General features: G+C 43.7%; 1 protein-coding gene across 2 annotated transcripts in view; it reads left to right on the forward strand.

Annotated features, from left to right (window-relative positions):
• Window positions 1-21751, forward strand: part of CLIC5 (chloride intracellular channel 5) — a 95371-nt gene that overhangs the window by 19732 nt on the left and 53888 nt on the right. Inside the window, exon 1 of one of the 2 annotated variants that reach the window (XM_009945282.2) lies at window positions 2952-3284. The exons of the other annotated variant lie outside the window; for it this stretch is intronic. Within the exon in view, the coding sequence (XP_009943584.1) occupies window positions 3222-3284 (63 nt within the window). The 5' untranslated portion in view covers window positions 2952-3221. Of the gene's footprint in view, window positions 1-2951; window positions 3285-21751 lie in introns of those variants that run through there. 2 annotated transcript variants of the gene reach the window in all.

Raw genomic sequence — 21751 nt, forward strand, 5'->3', positions numbered from 1 at the left:
ATTTGGCTGAAGAATGAGTGATTTCATAACACAAAACAGAGCTGCGTAGGCAATAATAACCATTATACTCAAAAAGGTTCCACCCAGATGTAAGTGATAAGTCAGTTTTATATGACAGCAAAGCAGTAAATGCATGAATAGGTTCCTGAAATAGTGTGCATATATATATATGTTTCCTCCTACTCATTGCTTCTGAAGTTTTTATCCTAAATCCAGCTTTCAGAATCTATTTTAAAGAACACGACATTTAGAAGAACAAGGACTCTGTTTTGTTTGGTGTCCTGGTTAAACCACGACACTTGGTCTCTTCTAGGGGTTTCACAGGGACATTTTTGAAAATCGGAGTTTTTTTAAGGTGGGCAGGGTTATTCTCTCTGGATACCTGCAAGCAAGGCTGGAATACCAGGTGCGTGGTATTCACACTACAGCGTCTGTAGCCTCTGAGTACGCCACATCAAGTCCTGGGGCAGGGGATGAGTGCAGGGTGATGCCTCATGGGCAAAAGCAGGTGGGGAAGGGTCCTTCCAGGGGCACTGCTGCCCAGAAGCAACTTGAGCCAGACGGGGTCTGGTCCATTCCTGCAGTAATTTGTATCTGGGTCAAGATGGAAACAACTTCAGGGCACCTTAGCTCCCTTTCTCCGTGTTGCACAGTTTCCATTCTGCTTTGCTGAGCCTCAGCACAATAATCTTCCTCTTGTGAACTAATTATAATACACCACTAAACCCAGACAGTAATTGGGAAGCAAGGATTTAAATGTTTTGACATGTAGAGTCTCTACCAAAATTGCAACATCTGGAGTTTAACTTTCAGAACACAAGGCGTGCACAACTTCTGTAGTGAGAGCTGACACATACATAGAAATCGGGCACTAAAGCCACAGATTTCTATTACTTAATAATTGCGGCAGGATTTGTCTGACCATTAGAATGCCTTTCTCTGAGCTTGTTACCCTGGGCTCCCTTCATTACTAGTGGAAAACGGTAGGCACTTCTAGGGCACGTTTTTTCTTTCTAAAATAGACATCTAAATAGGTCACATGAATCACATCTTACGAGTACCGACATCTTCAATGCTGATTTTATTTCAACAGTTTGGTTTTGCATTAGAGGTATTGCCTCCTTGCTGTTCTCATAGCTAGCAGTGTTTTCTCTTCCAGAGCTGATATATGTGCTCCTGTGACACAAATCGTTCAAAGCACTTGCCTATATGAAAAGAGGGTTTTCAATGAGGCTGGAGCTACAGGTAGCCTCAGTCGAGGTGACCCACTGCCCGTTGTTTCCAGGAGCCCTCGTTCAAGGGAAATTACATCATCGCATGAGATGCTCAAGCAAAACAGTTTTTCAGCAAAAACAAAAGCTTATAATCATGTAGTTGATAAAATATTATTTAGGGATGCATTTTAGAGCTATGGTGACTACACTTATGTTTTTGGCAGACTTTTATAACTGTAATATGTAATTACAAGGCGATGATTCTTTTTCTACATGTAAGTACACTTAGGCCATGTCCTTGGAAGTTTGCCTGTAGGCCTAAGAATAATTATACTATAAATGTTTGGTAATTAATGTACCTAGTCCAAGAATTACATGTAAAGATTTGAAATCAAAGGAGTAATAACACTTAATTCTCTTATAGTTAACCTTCTAGTTATTTGAATGAGTGCTAATTAGATCTAAAAAACATAAACACACTTTTACACTAATTACAATGTTGATTATGTTGTAATTACAGTTGCAACAGCGTAATGAGATTTACTTGTTAACCATTTCAGTGCTTTGTGAAGGGCACACGAAGCAGCGGTTGTGGGCAATCCCTGCAGAGTTTGCCCAAAGAGCTGCGGCGATGTTGGCTGCCGCTGCTCTGGACCTGTGTCAAATGCCTAGAGGTCACGGGAGGGAACACAGATCATCATGAAAGCGCACAGCTAAGAGCACTTTCAGGAAAGGCGAGTGTTTGATCATGACAAAACCATACCCAAAAGGCCTCACTGTGTCAGAAGGAGAAAGTAAATCTGCTCGTGCCTGGCAGCGCGAGCTACCAACAGCCTGCGAGCCGGAGCTGCGGCCAGCCCAGAGCAGGAGCGGAAGGCAGGGAGGGCAGAGGCGAAGGAAGGGACTTTCCGAGGGCAGGAAGGCACCAAGTGCCTGTGCCTTCACTCGCTTGGGATCACTTGTGGGGTGACCTCTGAGTCACACAAGGGATGCAGGGCAAAAGAGGGGAGTATAGATGATGACAGTGTGTCAATAACAGGCTCCACCCCAGCGTATCATCACTCTCCTGTCCCCCCTCTACAGCCAGCACTCTGAGGGACACATCCAGGAGTAGTTATTGGACCTGAATATTTAATTTTCCCAGGGCTCTGTAGCTATCCGTTCTCCTGCGTAACCCCATTCATGTTTTTCTGCTCCTGAACTCTACCAGGAGTGGTGGCATCCCGGGTGCTTTTCTCACTCAAGAATATCCAGATTTGGCTTCTGTACTGCTTTGTGCCACACACAGCGGTTTTCGAAGAGGCAGAGCTCTGCTTTTCTGCACGCTCCTTCCAGCGATGCAACGACCAATGCACAGGGTGGAGAAATTAGGCTCTTTTTTTCCTTACCATTCTTAGCAATAACAGTATTAGCATTTTGAACAGCTAGAAGCAGGACAAACACCCTTCAGAAAAGAAGGAAAAACCATCCCTGTTGCTTACAGCAATGAAACCAGCCTGCTGCGGACCTTCCCTCTTCACCAGTGACAGGGACTGGTGCTCCCGGCCGTAGAATACAGGAGAGAACAACAGAAACACTGGAAATGGGGAAGAGCAGAACTATTTGCTCAGAGCCTGATCCTGCCGTAGGTACCAGGAGCTTGTCTCCTCCCCTGTGAGCTAACCCCACCCTCTTTTTTTATGCTCCGGGCTATTTTGGGCAGGCAGTGAGAACTGCAGCCCTGACAGATGAGGATACTGTACCAGAGCACAGCAGCACTTGTTGCTCTGAGGAGCTACACAACCGTGACAGGGACTGCTTCTCTGCTGCCTGCCTTTTCTTCTTATTATCATTTATTTATTAACCTGCGAACTTGTTTTCTCTGCTGATTTCAAGCTTTATCAGTATAAATGATGTTTTAAAAGCTTTGTGAGAACTGTTCGGAAGGGAAAGCTACCCGCTGTGCAGTTGAAACCTCCTTTTACCACTTAATAACCCAAGATCGGCCGGTAGCCTTGAGGGTGAAAAATGACAGACTCTGTTCCTGCTAATGGGGAAGGAAAGGACCCTGAAATTGAGCTCTTTGTGAAGGTAAGTTGCACTGTGAACTGGACACTGGTGTGACTCTCGGATCAGCTCGGCTTCTACTGAATAATCAAACTTTAATTTTCTGGCGCTGAACAGAAGCGGTGCTTTGACAGCCTGTTATCTCTTGCACACACGTTCACACTGCTTTCTCCTTCGTGACATTAGAATTAGGTAATGTTGTGCAGGGAGAGCCAGAGTTCCTGTATTTTATTGTTATTTCTCTCCTCGTGAGTTTGTCCTGTTATTCTTAGCCTTCTGCGTGCAATGTGCTGTGCCCTAACTTTAGATTGCCAGGTTTTTCGGTAAGAATCCTGGCTTCCTCCTCCATTTCTGGGAGGAGAGCATGTAGAGCCGAGGGGTACCATGATTTGGTACCTTGGCAGAGGCTGTCAGGTCTGAAATGCTAACAGATTGTAAAACAAAAAGGATTGAGATAAGCTGTCAGTCTTCTGATTATTTCCTGCAATACTTTTTTTTCTCTAAAAAAAATGAAAACTGAATCAGTTTTTACTCTCAGTTTCTTCAACCTGAAGCTCATTCTGATTTTATACAAAGGTAACTGAGAACAGAAACTTGATTTAATGAAAATATAGAAAAATAAGTACACCTTTCAGAATGTTTTGAGTTGGGTATGTCTGTTCATCTTGGGCTATGAAAATCTTACCATTAAAACCAGTGGCACATACAACCATGACACATACAACCTTATTGATAGCAAACTTCGTGCAACCTCTGTCCCAGTGAAGAGCTCAGATTTTTTGATGTTCAGAGCACGTTTCAAAGCCTCTACGTATGTAGAGGCTGAAATCCACTATGGCTTTATAAAATGCAGGTGTTTGGTCTCTCTGAGCATAAACCATCCCTGTAAATCAATAGGATCATTATTAATATGTGGGAGTTATTTCAGACCCTGTGCAACCAGAGTACTGAATGACTGAGAAAGCAAATTCCAGCCCCTCCCTTCTGTCAAGTTGAGGATATGTAATTGCTTTGCACTCCCTGATGGGTGTTCTGGGCTGTAAGTTGACATGCCAGCCATGTCCGTGATGTATATACATGGCCTCTTCGTGCATCTTCCAGAACCAGTCAGTTCAGGTGCAGCCTTTCTGACTGAGCCAGCACTGAGGACTTTTTCCCTAGCAAATTGATTTTACAAGAATTCCTGGTTCATAAGTGCCCAGCAGAGCTTAATGTATTAAAAAGGACCTGCGTGTGTCCATGCAGCCTGATACCTTTCCTCTACAAGTTATTTCTACCAAAGTGAGTTTAACAGAGATGTTTGTGGGCTATAAAATAAGTTAGTGGGATTTTTTGATGCTCTGTCATCACAGATGTATTCTGGAGTGCAAACCTTCAACTAGTGATTTGTTGTAGTGCCCAGACTATTTTATTGAGGCTGATATGGATGTTTGTGATAGATGGTTCTTTGGCTGCATCAGCTGTTAAAGTGAAGGTCATTGCCCAGATTCATTGTGTGAAGTTATGGATCCATAAGTTACTGGAAAAAATTGGCACTGCATTCAACTGAGCCATGCCATCACCTGAAGATTTATAACTCCAGAAAGAACATTTTTAGTAATGCAACTTCCTGCATAATGCAGGTTACAGAATTGTGTGGAGACTCTCACAGAAAGTCATAATTTGCAGAGCCAGAGCAAAAGAATTAATTGGTATCTTCCTGGAGACTTTCCATTTAGGTTGAAAAATTGCAGTTCTTGATGTTTTGGAAAGGTGCCATAAATATAATTAAAAGCCTAAAAAGTTGTATAGTAAAGCTTGTAACCAGATTATTAAATTATACAGTTCAGAAGCTGAAAAATAAAGAAGAGACAAACATAAAAAAAGAGAGGAGCTAAAAGTTGAAAACCAGGAGCATAAAAGAGAAATACGAACAGATGAAAACATCAGCGGAGGATGAAGTTTTAAAGAATAGCATATCAGTAAGGGGACATAAACAGGAAGGCTGATGCGGGAGAGGGTCTGCAAAGGAGAAGGCACTTTGTCTGTTTTAAGACTGGAACGAAGAACAGAAAGGTGGTAACTTCTGGATGAGTATGAGATGCTGGGACAAGTAGCAAATCTGAATATAGTGGACCACACTTCAGGCAAGTTCTAATAGCAGGAGATGCTGGGGTCAATGAGCGTTTCGTCATTTGGTTTTCATGGAGCTGATAGTTCACTCAAGGGATTCTGCCCTGCATCCTTGAATGAAAGCACAGCCAGAAAACGCAGAGATCAGTCAGAAAAATGTAGGGCAGTAGATGTGGCCTGCAGAAAACTATCTTCCACAAGCACAGATAAACCAGAAAGGGCTGTTTTTCACCAGCCATAGAGTCTCTAATAAAAGCTGTCTCTGTCTCAGGTTAAAAAAGGGAAGGTGTTACACAATTGCTCTACTTCCCTTTTCTGTTTAACAATCAGGAGAGCAGGAGCCTAGGAAAGACAAGTAGAGGGATGATGGTAAACAAAAGAGCCGCGCTGTAACCCAATGCAGGTGAGCTATCTCCTGAGCCAGGCAGATAGGCTGGGCACCGCCGGGACGCAGGAGACAGGCTACGCGGTGATCACACCTGTGGATCACACCTTTTGGTTTAACTCTTTTTCTGACGGTGCTGTAACCTGGATCTGTGAGATACTTTTTGTGAATGAGTGTTTGTTCTTGCAAGATGCTTGATTCAGAGTAAAAACCCCCCCAAACCTGGGGCAGGACACGACTGGTGGTGAGACTGGGCAGAGCTGAGGAGCGGCGAGGTCTGCCGGGGAGCTGGTGCCGCCTTAACCAGATCTGCAGTTTGTGTAAGCAGGCCTGCTGCGAACGCTGAAACTCTCGAGCAGCAATCCCCTCTCTAAACTTGTTGGACAGGGAATGGGAAGAGGCTGCCAGAGAAAACGGCCTGATATGCAATAACGTGAGGCACTGGCGGCAGCAGCTTTGGGGGAGCGAGCGCTGGGAGGTAGCGCTCGCTCTGTGCTTAAGCCAGCTTCTCATAACTCAGGTTAATTTTAATTCTTTGTGTGCTGGAGAAGTAAAGTGCTTCTGTATAAATGACACCGTGATGGAAGGTATATTTAGCTTTTTCTGGCATTCTTGTACCTGTGTACTTGAACATAGTGACTAAACTGAAATGGTGCTCTTTTTATGTACAGACCATTAAAATCCATGTGGGAGGATCCCAGAACTTTTATGGCTTCTTTCTGTTTGCAGTGGAAACAGGTGTTCGGATGTACATTCCTTGCATTTCAGAATTAGTGGTGCCTAATATCTTGAGAGTTAATTTGGAGGGAGATACATTGCAGAAGTGAAAAACAAAGCATGGTAAATACAAGACTTGAGAGTACAACTCTATTTGCATTGCTCAAAAGGAGTGCAGTCTAGAAAGCAAACAAACCACACAAATGGTCCAAAGTACATTTGGTTTAAAAAATATTCCTGCTTTAGAAATTCTCTATAACAAGATATATAATAATCCATGCTTCTGACAAAAAATGGTAGTATCATCAAGGTAGTAGGAAAATGAGCAGTGAGCTGGCAGAGCGTTATTTCCTCAAGGAGTCATTGTGGTTTGGAGTGATTAACATTCTGGGTAAGTTCGTCAGCTCAGGTGCACAAGAGCTTTTGCGTAAGAGGTGTAAAGCTTTACTTCACAGAGTGTTCAACCACAGTGACACCGACCACCCATCATGTTCAACAACAGTCACACCGACCACCTGTCTAGGGAAGACATGAAGGTGCTTGCAGACATAAGAAGGAAGAGAGACCTCTCAAAGGTCGTGAGCTTCCACACCGGCTGGCTCACTCACTGGCCGTATTCCCCCCTGCCAGCTGAAGGCATAAGCTGCACCCAACACACTCAGCCCACTCCTCCCGTTAGGAGCTGAGCGTTCTGCATGGCCAGCACAGTGATGGTGCATTTGCAGCGTCTCACGGATACTGTACCAGGCAAGGTACGGTGCAAGGACTAACGACGTCAAAGCATTTGAAGGGCCCCTTGTAGTCATTTCTTCTTCGAGGATTATCACAAAGCAGTTAGTCCTGGTACGCTCGTGGTCTCCCGGTGCAGTGAACAGACACGCCAGGAACCTGTGGGCCCTTTGTTGTGTCCAGAGTTTTCATTTCCTAGAGTTTTAGGTGTCTGTTAGCAGTGTGTGTAAAAGCCACGGCAAGGTTTGGCACCAGAGTTACCGTCCCCGAATGAATCGGTCGGTCAGAGAGCCTGGCTGTCCAGGCCAGCGCAGCCATCCCCCGCTGATTTCGTGTGTTCCGTCGGAAGCCCAGGAGCTGCTGCTCTCGGGAGGGCACAGCTGCCTGTCTCCTCTCCTTCGGACAGAATTATCCCAGAAATCATCCCAGGGAGATGCAAGATTTTTATGCACCCTGAGATTTCTTTTTGTGTATTTTCTGGATTTTTTTTTTTTTAAAGTTACCTCTGCAGGAGGGTGATTTCAAACTAACCCTGGTTTGGATTTTGGTGAACTGCTGCAGTGTAGCCTTAAAGAAAGACATGAATAAAAATGTTACTTCTGGTACAAACAGTCATTCCTCGCTATTAGGGCTTTTGTGGTTTTAAGGCAAGAGAGTCACTCTGATAAGAAAAGTGATTTCTGTTTCAGAATTTCAGGGTTATCAAAACCAGTAATGGCTTTACAAACTGGGAGAGAGAATTTGACAGGAACCTTTTAACCTATTATAACAATAAAGGCTTTGTAATTTATTTGATTCGTAGTGTGCCCTCGAGCAGTGTTTTGATGATGAGTACAAATCACAGTCAGATCCGGAAGGCACGAAGTTCATTTCTGTTTCTTTAGAAGTGTGGGTATTTTACTGGGTATTGTGAACTCAGCTTTTGGCTTCCATACAAAATCATTCCTATGTTCAGCAAAACTGGAATTAGTTTTACTAGGTTTGTTTAAACATCTATAGATGTGTTTCATGGGCTCCATGCAGGGGGACTCAGGTACTTCAGTGTAACACTGGCTCAGTTCCTATCTTGCTTAGATCTTTTCGAATCAGGAGTGACTGGGTTGAACCCCATAGAGTTCATATAGATATAAAATAGGCACAAGAAGAGAGTCAGGCCTCCTAGATCTGAATCTCAAGTTAATAGTAACTCTACTACAGACCCAGTTAAATCATGGAAATGCTGCTTGAATTGATAGTTACTTCTCTGGTCTTTTTATTGAGCATTTTCAATAAAATAATAAAAAGAATAGTCAAGGGAAAAGCATCCATCTTGGCAAGATCTAGTTTTGCTTTAATCTTATATTACTAAAAGAAAATAATTCAATAAATTAACAGACAGCTGCCTAGCAAATGTTTTAAAATTACAAGTTGCTTGTTTCTTCTTTGTGATGAAGAATAACAGTACTTTAAAGAAGCTTTAGCCTGAGTTATACAACCCACAGTCTGTACGTCTGTGCATCTGTTTTCTTTCTGAGTGTTTGCAGATTTTGTTGTGCGTCAAGACAAGTGCTTCATTGGTGGGAATATTAGACGCAGACAGAGAATAGTTTAAGCAGGCCAAATTTATAAAAGGACTTGGCAGGGATACAATCACTATCCCTGCCACCTTGAACCCAGTCTGGAATGCTTTTAGGATTGCTTGGGAAACTGGATCTCAAGTTAAGAAGGGATTTTCAACTATGTCTCCTTCTGCCTAAGCTCATGATCTAATCATTAGTTTACAGCTAAAGGTGAATGACACCCTTATTTGCCATGGTTTGGTTTTTTTCATCGTATAAATGGCTGTGACTACTTGCTTTTTATTGAATTTGATGGCATGAAGACGTTTGTTAGTTGTGACCAACACATCTGATTAAAATGAAACATTCAAATGCTTTGTTGAATATGAATAGACTTTATTTCTTTAAATGCCTTTATAAACTGGATCAATAATCCGAATGAGTAAGACTTCTGAAAACATTCATGATGGGTCATATCCCATAAAATCCAGTCAGGTTTGTACTGCGGAGTTCACTGACAGCAGAGTTAGGCCAACTCAAGTATGTTTGAGATCTTGATTGAACTCCAGCTAGTAAGTCCTGCCTTTTTTCTAGCTTTTCTGAGCTGCATAGTCAAATCAGGCAAATACAGTATTTTAATTCTACCATGAAGAATTGGTGATATTCAAGATTATTGTTGCTTGTACTTAGAAATAGCCAGCGGTGTGCTTTGGGTGCTCTATGTTTAGCTGCAGATAGCTCTTTTTCCAGCTCTGGCAGCCCAGATCACGTCAGGCTCACAGGTTGTTGTGTCATGGTTCAGCAATGACAGTGAAGCTCCAGTAAGTGTCCCCAGGAAACTTTTATCAGCAATATATGGCTCTGCTGCAGCTACTCCAGAGCACCAAATGTCACAGAGATCGTTTGTCATAGCATCCCAAAAATATACAGGGATCCTTTCCAAGAGAGCCGGTAGGAAGTACGTCTGCCTCTGCTCCACAGTTAAATGTTACTATCGGTTCACCTGGCTGTGTCAAATACATTTTATGGAAGGCTGTGTAAGGGTTGTTAGGATAACATATTAGTCCTTATAGTGACAATATTCCTTAGTTCTTGTATGACACATAATTCTTCAAAATCTGGCAATTTCAGCAATATAATCCCAGCAATGCTTCAAAGAGGGAACATAAACGCTAGTGCTTCTGTTTTGCAGCTAAGAGCTCTGGTAGAAGATTTTTCAGATTGCTCCTCTTCAATAGTCCAATATTAAAGGGCTTTGAGTTTCTGTGTTAGTTTTATACCAGAACAAAGGAAGATTTCAATGGTACTTGTTTTTTAACTGCAAAGACTCATTCGAAGTCAAAGGGAGAATCATTTGGCATAAGGAAAGGTTTGGTTTTGGGCTGGTTTCATACTGTATTCAAATCTATAAATCTTACCTGAATGAGGAAATTGGAGCAGGTACATAAAGTGCTATAGTAGGTAGTTTGAAAATACCTTTAAGTGGTTTGTTTGACACAGTGAACTTTAATGCTGACAATCCTTATTCCCTTTCCTTCCTTGCCCCTTGCTCTCCCTGTTTGTTTGCACTTCTTCTGTATTGCTCACATGCCGTAAAACTCCTCTGGATGTGATAACAGTGATATATATGTACATCTGGAGCTAGAAGTTAAAAAAAATCTTTGATTTTTGTAAGTCTGATGAGTTTAATCAGCATCATGTATTCCTGGCATGATTTTTTATATTAGACTTCAGAGTTGGAAATCATTAGAGTAGAAGAAAAATAATTCAAAATGCATTCAGCTGTGTTTTGAAGATCCAAAGCTGGTAATTTTATCTAATAATACCTAAGGGTAGAACTTTCTGTAACTGATTACATTTATAGCATGTGATTGCAGTTTGCTACGCAACTGGTTTGCAAGCTTACACATAAATGTAGAACAGGTCCGTAGGATGTTTGCTCTGACTCTGTTAAATTAAATGATTCTTTGTAAATGAGTATTATTCTGTCCCTCTCGATAACAGTTTCATAACTTACCTTTCAGAGTGTTTATGATTTTACCCTTCTATATGTATCCTTTTTTGATGGTGGTGTTCACTGGCTGAAGTGGACCTTGCATGATAGAACACAGATTCCTCTTTGATTCAGTGACTCTGGTGCACCACAGAAATTGCACGGCTACAGCGTCGTGAGAGAGGACGTGCTCAGAAAAGAGACTGGGACATGAAGTACCTGAGACACAGTTCTGTAAAGCACATTAGCAAAGTTCTGCCATGTGAAAATGGCCCCAAGTGTTGTCAAAATCCAAATCAATGCATTTTTGACTTTCCATTGGGTGTTCCAGCACTGTATCTTAATACAGAGCAACAGCCACAGCTCCCACCAGGTGGAAACTCTGATTTTTATTTCTTTTTGTCCAGCTCTAATCAAATTAGGAAAAGGTCCTGCCATGCCAATTCTGCAACACGTTAAGCTCAGTAATATTTCCTGGGTTACCACCCAAGTTCTTGGGAGGTTTTATTTACTTTTTTGCTCTTCTGCCTCCTTCGGTGACCTTAGGCAAGATATTCAGGCTCTCCTCGCCTTGATGAAATGCTGAGACTAGTACTTCTCCACCAGATGTGGACACATGGTGGGGAGCAGGGAACATTCTTCACCCTTATCCCCAGCATGCCATCCTGAACGCTGCTTAAAATAGAAGAGAAATATATGATGGGATCAGGTCTTCGATATAGAACTGTCTCCTGTCAAAATACATTGAAAATCTTAATTTCCTGGACATTAAAAAGATCAAACCAGAGAAAACTGGACATTTTTCTGCTTTCAGGTACAGGCTCTTTGGTGCTTTATTAAGTGTCTGGATATGAGCATTGTATATCTGGAGCTCAGGTCCTTTTCACATTTTTTTTCTCTGTGCACCTGATTGCCAAAAGAGGTTGAAATAGCTCCTTTATGTGTATTTCTGGCAACCCTGCATTAAACTCAGATAAAGCACTGATTGAAACATATTTCAGAAGTGTTGTATGCACCTGTAGGACAGTAGGAGTCAAACCTATCCCTGCTATAGCTGCTTTGACATAACTGACATTATATTAAGGATGAAGTTGCCCAGATAGTGACAGTTTGCTCTTCTAAATCCTCATCCTTGGTAGTCCCTAAGTTTGTGTGCAGAGCAGATGACAGAAGCCCATGGCATTTACCTGTATGTGTTTAGAATCATAGAATCATTAAGGTTGGACCAAGATCATCAAGTCCAACCATCAACCCAACACCACCATGCCTGCTAAACCATGTCCCGAAGTGCCACATCTACACTGTTTTTGAACACCTCCAGGAATGGTGACTCAACCACGTCCCTGGGCAGCCTGTTCCAATGCCTGACCACTCTTTCAGTAAAGAAATTTTTCATAATATCTAATCTAAACCTCCCCTGATGCAACTTGAGGCCATTGCCTCCCATCCTATCGCTAGTTACTTTGGAGGAGAGACTAACACCTGCGTCACTACAACCTCCTTTCAGGTAGTTGTAGAGAGCAATAAGGTCCCCCGTCAGCCTCCTCTTCTCCGGGCTAAACAGCCCCAGCTCCCTCAGCTGCTCCTCATAAGACTTGTTCTCCAGACCCTTCACCAGCTTCCTTGCTCTTCTCTGGACATGCTCCAGCACCTCAATGTCCTTCTTGTAGTGAGGGGCCCAAAAGTGAACACAGTACTCGAGGTGCGGCCTCACCAGTGCCGAGTACAGGGGCATGAAACCTAAAAGTTTGACGCAAAATGTACTAAGAATGTTCAAAGCCCAATATTCAAGGCCAAAGCTGATTTTCATTTACTTCAAATGCTATAAAACTTGATTTTCACACTTTTAAAAATTGCAAACATTGTATATGGGAAAAGTAATTTTTTTTCCTCCTTATGTAAGTCAGACTGTAAAAAGCCATTTCTTGTCTATTTTTATTGCTTCTCTTGCATTTGTTGGCTGCTTCTGGACAAAGGAAAAAATATCAAGACTCGGTTTGCCATTCAGCAATATTTCAGGCATTAGTACCTGTTCATGATACTGGGAATGGAGTCTATACACAGAAGGAAGTTTGCTTGATTTAGGTATGGTTTAAGTTTCCCTTTCTGTTAACCATGAAGATGCCAAAGCAAATATAAAATTTTCTAACTTCTGCTGCTAATAAAGACACAGAGGTATAATGCTCTACCGTTTGGAAAAGGGCTAATCACGTCCAAAGCGTGTGTGCTGCTGCAGGCTAGCCATGGAGTTCAAAGTGTGATGAGCTAATCCGTGGAGGATGTATATTCCATCTCATAAAACATTTGACAACTAAGCTCAACAACGGTCTGCAATTCAGAAAAGATAGTTTAGCATAGGTTTTAAATGTCCAGCAATTGCTTTTTTTTTTTTTTGTTAAAAAAACCAACCCTTAGTAATAAAACACAGGGTAACAATAGATCTATAACCTTTGTGGATGCTGATACCTATTAAGCACCCATAGACCTTGGGTCTGTGAAAGGGGCTGTGCAGGCTGCTCCATGTTTTTGGGAGCCGTCTATGAACATGATCCTCTTCACAGAACACAGTCCCTAAGATAAAAAATACAGAGCACTTTTCAGAGCAATTCTGAAGCACTTTATGGTCGTGGTCAGCACCTTACAGGTGCAGAAGCTGAGAAGCGGTCGCCTTGTGCGAGGAGATGCAGGAAGAACACCACCCTGGTCCTTTGCTCCGTCCCTTAGGCATAGCTCTGGTGTCTTTTGGTTTTTTTGCACAGCACTTAGCACCAATGATTCAGTGTTCATGTGTGACACCTGCTTAGTAATTCACAGTCAATAGTCCAATAATAAATTATAAAAAAATTATACTAGGGACAACTAAGCTTTTGTTTTCCTTTGATGGTAGTAGGAAGAGGTCAAGGTTTAGATTATCTTTTGGCTGGCTCTTTTAAATGCACACAGAGATAATGTGTTATGACATTGGAAAAGAATAGAGAAGAATAATTTTAAGGCTTAGAAAAATGCTGAAGATTGCCATCCTTAAGGCAGTCTTTCTCATTGAAATAAAAGACCAAATGTCACTTGACTGCAATATTAAATGTACCTGTAGGGGGCTTTTTAATATAGTGGTGACAAGTATAACAAGAAATATTAACAGTTAGTTAAGGTCAGATATAGTCACATTAGAAGTAGGCTTAGTCACGTTAGAAGTAAGCTTAAAGGGAACTGTAGAGGGGATTAACCATTGGAATGAACTAACAAAGTGGTCCTTTCTTACGATTCAGATCAAAACTAGACATGGTTTAATGAAACATGTATAGTTAGAGCTAAGAAAGGAATAAACAAGCCATAAAACCTACAAACCAGTAAGGCTCTGTGATGGAGGGCATCATGGCAAACCAGAACAGGGCTTGGGTTCAAGCACAGAAGAAATCTTGGATTTCTGTGTTTCTGAAAGATAGCACAAATTTGGTTGAAGCCAGTCTGATAGAAATTTGTTCAGAGGCTGCTTGCATATCTCAAAATATTCCTTGGGGTCCTGGGTGTGATAATGGGATGGGAGTAGTTCAGGTAGTGGTTAAATATGTAATCGCTCATCTTTGGAAGTGCAAGGGCCAGGCTTTGGAAGGGCCTTTAAAGGCTGAAGCTGGTGCTGGCTTGGCCAGGGCTCTGAATGCTGTGTCAGTATGTGTCAGGTCTTCTGGCTGAGATGAAGGAAGAGCTAATTTGGGAGATACAAGAGCTGAATTCCCTTTCTGTCTGTCATGGAGCTGTAGCCTAAGTCACGCCACATCCCTGTGCCTTGGCTTCATTTCCTATGGAACGTTTGCACCAACATTCACTTTCATCTCTGTGCACTCCGGTAGCTTGTCCAGCTAAAATTGGTTTCCTTGTTTCCTCTTTGCATAGACCAAAGACTGTAAAAGCTACTCAAGCATCGTGGTTCAACTCCTCACAAAACACTGACTCCATCCTCAGGTGGGGCAGGTGCTTCTCTGTATCACTTGCTAAGCTTCTCCTCCCCGTAACATTTCAACGTCCAAACAGACATCCTGCACCCTGCCACCTGCTGCATGTAACTATTGTTGTTTTGGGTGCTGGTGCGTGTCTGTACCTGTCTGTTGTCCGAAACAAGCGGAACTGAGAGGAACCGGCCCCGATGGATCATCGCTATTGTAGCCGGTGTTTTTCTAGATTGTGATTCAGTTTGTGTGGGTCAACAGGCACGCTGTGTTACTGCTTTCCTTTTGCTTTTAGCTGCTGAGTGGGCAGCTTCAGGCAGATACGAATGCATATCATGGGAGGAAATTATTTTCTCTCACTGCCCCGTGTTTTGTGATGAGCCATTGCTGCTGATTCAGTGGGCAGCTGGAGACCTGTTTTGTTTGTTTATTTTATTTATAGTATTTTTTAAAAAGCTGTTGCTGGATGAAGAGCACTTGAATTGCGCAGTATTCTTGCAAGTTATAGGATATCTCAGAATGGCAGTTTTAGTTGTTTTTCTGTGCCCACTTGTTTTAAATGTTCGTGACATGCCAAGAGGATCTAGTACTCCAAACTCCTTCATTATTAAGCTTTTTATTCAGACTTGCACTAGCACTTGTATTATTTTAATTTTCTTTTCTTCTCTGAGCGTTCACTTGCACATGCAGTTTGGCAAGGAATGGTGTTTTTTGCCTTGAGTTACTGAGTTGCCGTTTCTTGTATTGAGGTGCTCTTGCTTCAGATTTTTTGCTTTGTTTTCTTTTTAAAATCAGTAAATCTGAGTCCCCCAGTTAAGCTCCAGATCCAGTTCTAGATCTGGGTCTTGCATGGGGTTCAGAAAGGATCTGTTTCTTCCTCTGCATTAAGCACTCACCCTGCTCCAAGATAGAGCCACGAGGATCCCCTCAAAGCGCATGAATGTTATCTTTTGGGGTTTAGTTCATCTGCAAGCACATATTTATCTAAACACCCCAAAAGTCTTTCTTCTCACTGTTCAGTCTGTAATAAAGGCAGTTGAACATTCATGTGGGAAGACTTGTGCCAGACTAGGAGGTATCTGCCTGCCCATCCTGGTACGCTGAAACCAGCACCCTTTGATATGTATCTATGGGAGAATGTCATCCTCTTACTGGACTGAGCAGGACCTTTGCCTGAAGGCCTGATGATTCGATGTTTATCTCAAAAGAGAGGATTCTGCAAGAATAATAAAAATAATAATTAAAAAAAATGCTGACTGTAGACAGCTACTCAGGTCCAACCTTGGAGAGCCCGGGAAGGATGTGACTGGGAGGGGAACTTGGCAGAAGCTCTGTCCCGCTCCCATGACAAAGAGAAAAACTTTGAAACGGGGATTTTCTTCTCCAGAGGAAGGAACAGCCTCTCCTCCCTCACCTTGGCCGCTGCTTCCAGCCTCGTCCGCACATGTGGCCGAGCCTTGCTGCAGCTCCCATGGGCCAGAGGGGTTTTCATAAATAGACCCTGGGCAACTCTTCCACACTGGGCACCAAGGATTTTGTTGTTTGGTTTGTTTTTTTTTAATAATTTATTTAAAATTTTATGCAAGTATTTATTTAAATTTATTTGCATAAATGTTATTTAAAGTGTATGTAAAGCCATATCCACAACCTTTGAGAGTGAGTACAGTTAGTAGTAATCACATTGTGCCCTGATGTCAGAGAGATTTTGTACTGACCAATGTCTGGCTCTTCATCAGAAGTGTGATTTTGTAGCATTTTTCTGTATATGTTATTTTTCAAGAACTACCTGTGTGCTTGGCACTTCACAATAATTAAAAAAAATTTCCATTTCAGGGAGAATTATAAGTAAACATTAAAAAATAGCAAATTCTTCAGAGCTTGTTCAGATACTTGAGTGAATTTGGCCTAGCTGTGCACAAATGTATATAAAATGTTCAGAAATTCTTGTGCCGAAGGCTAGTTTCTGATTTACCTCATTAACCTGGGTGTTCCAAGAGGCTTTTGTGGCAGGTGCTTGGTGTGTGGAGTCCAAGCGGCATTCTGCAGACTGCAGTCGTTCAGGCTAACGCCTCTCCGACAGCCCGCAAATGGAAGCTGCTGCCTTCTCCGAGCAGGAGCACGGGATAAATCAAAAAGCTTCCAGAGAAGCTTCTTAAACAAAGCAGGATGAGATTCAGCCCTGCTCTAGATATGATGGTTAGGCCTAATTACCTGTCTAAGAGTACAGTACCGGGAAGTGGTAAGGTATGAATTATAATTGATTAACTGTTGGCGTGGGTTACGGAAACGTTGTAATGATGTCACCCCAATATGAGTATGATCGTTCACCTTTATTAGTCAGCAAAACAAGGTTTATATAGCAAAGCAATTACAGCTTCTGAATGGTTAGACCCCTAATCCATATATAGGCAAAGCTACTGCAACTCGTTGTGATTGGTGCAGAGCTGCATCTCGATGTGAAAACAGTGCTGTGGCAGGAAACGACAGCGTGGCAGGAAGGAAGTGACAGTGTGGCAGGAAACAGCGACGTGACGGTCCCCCTGCTCCAGTGTCCCAAGCTCGTCGCTCTACCTTCCCAACAGGGTTCCGTGTCTGCTGCTCCCAAGGCTCACCTCCGGATCGGAACCTGGGTTGCTCAACTCACCAAGTTATGTCCCCTCTCATCCAGCCAGGACTCCACAATTCCCCCTTCTTGTTTTTGAGCAAGCCAGGTATGCTTCATCATCTTGGAGAGAGCCTTTTTAAGACAGCTAAAGCAAATACATATAATAATTCCAACAGCAAGTAACACGATACATATGCGCAAAATTTCTATAATTAAACTGTTAAGCCAAGCGGGCAGATTACCAAAGAGCGAGGTGAGCAATCCATCAAAAAATCCCTGGTTTTGTTGTATTTGATTGGCGTGCTGTTCGAGCCATTTTAATTGCTTGTGGATGGACTTAATATGATCGGACAAGTTCATACAGCACATGCCTTCGAAATCCTCACAACCACGTCCCTGGGCCAGCAGTAAAAAATCAATTGCGGCTCTATTTTGCAATACCTCATGTCGTAGACTACTCTGATCTTCTAGCAGGGATTGCAAGACTTTTGTGGTAACACTGGCTTGCTTCTCTGCCCAGCACATCAATTTCCCTAGCTGATTTAACGCTGCGCCGCCGGCGGCACCGGGCACCAGTAATGCCAGAAATACTCGCTCGGTGGTACTTGGGAGAGTGATTCGATCATCGCAGTCAGGAGGAAGACCCGTAACTCCTCGTTTGGGACGAGTTGTTACCTTCTTCCACCACTGTCGATCTGGAGCTACCAATGTCAGCTGACCTAAGTAACATGGGCCGCCATAGACGTTACGAGGAATTCCTTGCCATGCCCTGTCGCCACAGATTAAAAACGCGTCAGGAGGCAAGGCTTTAGGCGTAGCATTATTCCACAAGGGACAGCCACTTTCCATCCCGTAGGCGCCCAGACTATGGGGGCTTCTTTTGTTCGTATCATTGGTACCACAGGAGGTGACTGTTCTAGGGTGGCCCTGATAGTCATAATAAGAAGCACTTGGAGTGACATTGGTCCACCCTGACTGGTTGAAAAAATGGCGATGGTTAGGCCTAGCAATAGCAGGCCCTGCAAATACAAAACAAGTTTGAGTCCAGTTTTTGGTCGTGTTACCAATCCTCATCGACCCTAGCAAGTTCAACTCTTGAGGATCCCAGGGCAATGTGCGATTCAGACCTTGTATGAGTTTGGCACTGCAACTACTCATTTGAATCTCCTTTGTACATCTGCCTGCAGTATAATTAGCAAAATGAGTAACATTGTAGCTAGGTACTCCTATTAGACAGGTGCGAAAAGGTTCTGTTGCGGAAGCAAGAGACAAACAAAATGCTGATTGGCCCGTTTTGTTTGCCCAGGTAACCCATAGATTTTGTCGGGGCTCAATGCGGTAAAGGGTTTCTTCACCTACTATAATCTGACAACATGCAAAGAGTACGGCTAACTGGGTAACCACTCGTTTTCCTGCCATTCCCTTCAAAACTGATGTAAGCATCGCACTCTCGTCTTTCCCCCTCCGCTTTGAGGACAGCCCAAACAGCAAGCACTAACTTACTTTGGCTATATTAAAAGAACTACTTACCCATACAGTTTTAACCCTCCGGCTTGCTAACCTTACCCACTTCAAGCGGCTACAGAGATAAGCATCGCTTCCTTTTATCTTGAGCTTTGCAACAATTAAAGCACGAGCTACGCTGCGCCCTATTAAAGGCACTGGTCACACCGATGCTTCGCAAACGATATTCGATGTCGCCGCTATTGTTAGCAAGTGTAACAACTACGTAAAACCCGAGGCTTACAGATCTTACAAAACATCACAGGTGGTATCGGTGACAAGTACCTCCTGGTAACCACTCATATACTCTTCCCTCTATTCAGGTTATTTCTACTTGATTGCTCTGTTCGTGAGAGTCTGCTTGTTGCTCCTCAGCTAACTTGTCTTGCTGATTCAAAGCAGACTTCACAGCTTGGCTAGGCACCCAGACTGGACCACGATCTGTGGAAACACACATATACCTTTGACCGTTAAATATCACTGGTACGGGTCCAGCCCGTTCTCCAGTAGCTGGGTCTCTATAGATCACTTTAAACCGCGGTAAAGTCGTTGCACTATTGAATTTTAAGTTCTGGTGATGCACCACAACAGGCGGTGCTTCCTGATCACCCATAAGGCACAAATAGTTTAAAGTAAAAAGAACTCGATGCAACCTTGATTGCGCTTCTGTTTCAACTCCTCGCTGTTTATCTAAGTAGTCTTTCAGCACACGATGAGTGCTCTCTATGAGGCCTTGCCCTGTCGGAGAATGCGCAGTTCCCGTGGTGTGCTTAATTCCCCACGTCAACAAGAATGATCTCAGCTTTTGACTGACATAGGCAGGTCAATTATCGGTCTTAATTTCTTCAGGGACCCCCAGTACTGCGAAACACGAAAGCAGATGTTTACAAACATGTTGCGCTTTCTCCCCAGGTAAAGCAGTGGCCCATATCATTTTCAAAAGGTGTCTATTGTGACATGCACATACTTCAGCCGCCCAAATTCGGAGAAGTGCGTGACGTCCATCTGCCACAGCGCAAGTGCCTGCAGCCCTTTTGGATTTACCCCTTGGCCTATACCTGGTCCTTGGTTTCCACCCTTAGGACAAGCCTGTACAATATAACGAGCCTCATTCTCTGTCAGTCATATTGCCTTCGCAGACCTCTTGCATTTTGGTGAAAATTCTCATGACTCTGTCTGGCCTGCTGAAACTTGTCTACTGGAGGCATAGGGCATGCGGGACTGACTAAGTTGTCAGCAATCTGATTGCCGTGCCCTAGTCCCAGATCCCATTGGTGGCTACGTACATGAATGACACAACAAGGTACGGGCCGTTGAGACAGTACGGTCCGCAACTGGATAAGCAGCTTGCCTAATCTAGGATTGACTGCCTCCCTAAGCAAGGCATCGGGTATTCGAGGCACTATCCCGGCTACATAAAGGGAGTCAGTTACAACATTTAAAGGTTCATTTAACGAATTAGTTAAAGCCCAGACCACGGCAGTCAGCTCTAAAGTTTGCAGCGAATCTCCATCCTGTCCTTGTATCATATGATGACACCACTGGCCCCCTTCTTGCCAAACACAAACTGCCTTATGCAGCCTCCTGCCTGCATCTGTATACACTGTGATTCCTTCGGCCAGCGGCTTCTCCTGAACTCTGGACTTCTCAAGCCATAGATTACGCTTCAAGAACTGCCACAATCTCCCTTTCGGCTGTCGGGAATGTATCCTCCCACCATAACCTAACAGAGCTTCCTGTATGGATAGAGCATGCCTCAACCACCATTCCAAATCTGCTGCTTTGACCGGTATACTGATGTCCTGCGGCTCTTCCCCTGCTATTTCCGCTATCCTCGTCCTACCTTTTCTGATTAGCTCTCCCACAGCTTCTGATCATGTCTGTGTACTAGTCTTTGGCTGCACACTTAAAAACACCCATTCTAGTAGGAGGACTCTGTGAGGGATCGCTTAAGTGATCTGGACGTCCACAAATCCATGGGCCCTGATGGAATGCACCCACGAGTGCTGAGAGAGCTGGCGGATGTCATTGCTGAGCCACTCTCCATCATCTTTGACAGGTCCTGGAGGACAGGAGAGGTGCCCGAGGACTGGAGAAAGGCCAATGTCACTCCAATCTTCAAAAAGGGCAAGAAGGAGGACCCAGGGAACTGCAGGCTGGTCAGCCTCACCTCCATCCCGGGAAAGGTGATGGAGCAGCTTATCCTGGAGGCCATCGTCAAGCAAGTGGAGGAAAAGAAGGTTATCAGGAGTAGTCAGCATGGATTCACCAAGGGGAAATCATGCCTGACCAATCTGATAGCTTTCTACGATGACATGACTGGCTGGGTAGACGAAGGGAGAGCCGTGGATGTTGTCTACCTTGACTTCAGCAAGGCTTTCGACACAGTCTCCCATGATGTCCTCCTAGGGAAGCTGAGGAAGTGTGGGCTGGATGAGTGGTCGGTGAAGTGGATAGAGAACTGGCTGAATGGCAGAACTCAGAGGGTTGTCATCAGCGGCGCTGAGTCTAGTTGGAGGCTGGTGACAAGTGGTGTCCCCCAGGGGTCAGTACTGGTCCCAGTCTTGTTTAACTTCTTCATCAACGACCTGGATGAAGAGTTAGAATGTACCCTCAGCAAGTTTGCTGACGACACCAAACTGGGAGGTGTGGTAGATACACCAGAAGGCTGTGCTGCCATTCAGCGTGACCTGGATAGGCTGGAAAGCTGGGCAGAGAGGAACCTGATGAGGTTCAACAAAGGCAAATGCAGGGTCCTGCACCTGGGGAGGAACAACATCATGCACCAGTACAGGCTTGGGGTGGACCTGCTGGAGAGCAGCTCTGCGGAGAGGGACCTGGGCGTCCTGGTGGACGACAGGTTAACCATGAGCCAGCAGTGTGCCCTGGCTGCCAAGAAAGCCAATGGGATCCTGGGGTGCATCAAGAAGAGTGTGGCCAGCAGGACGAGGGAGGTTCTCCTTCC

This window comes from Opisthocomus hoazin, chromosome 2, assembly GCF_030867145.1.
Source record: "Opisthocomus hoazin isolate bOpiHoa1 chromosome 2, bOpiHoa1.hap1, whole genome shotgun sequence".
Classification (NCBI taxonomy): domain Eukaryota; kingdom Metazoa; phylum Chordata; class Aves; order Opisthocomiformes; family Opisthocomidae; genus Opisthocomus; species Opisthocomus hoazin.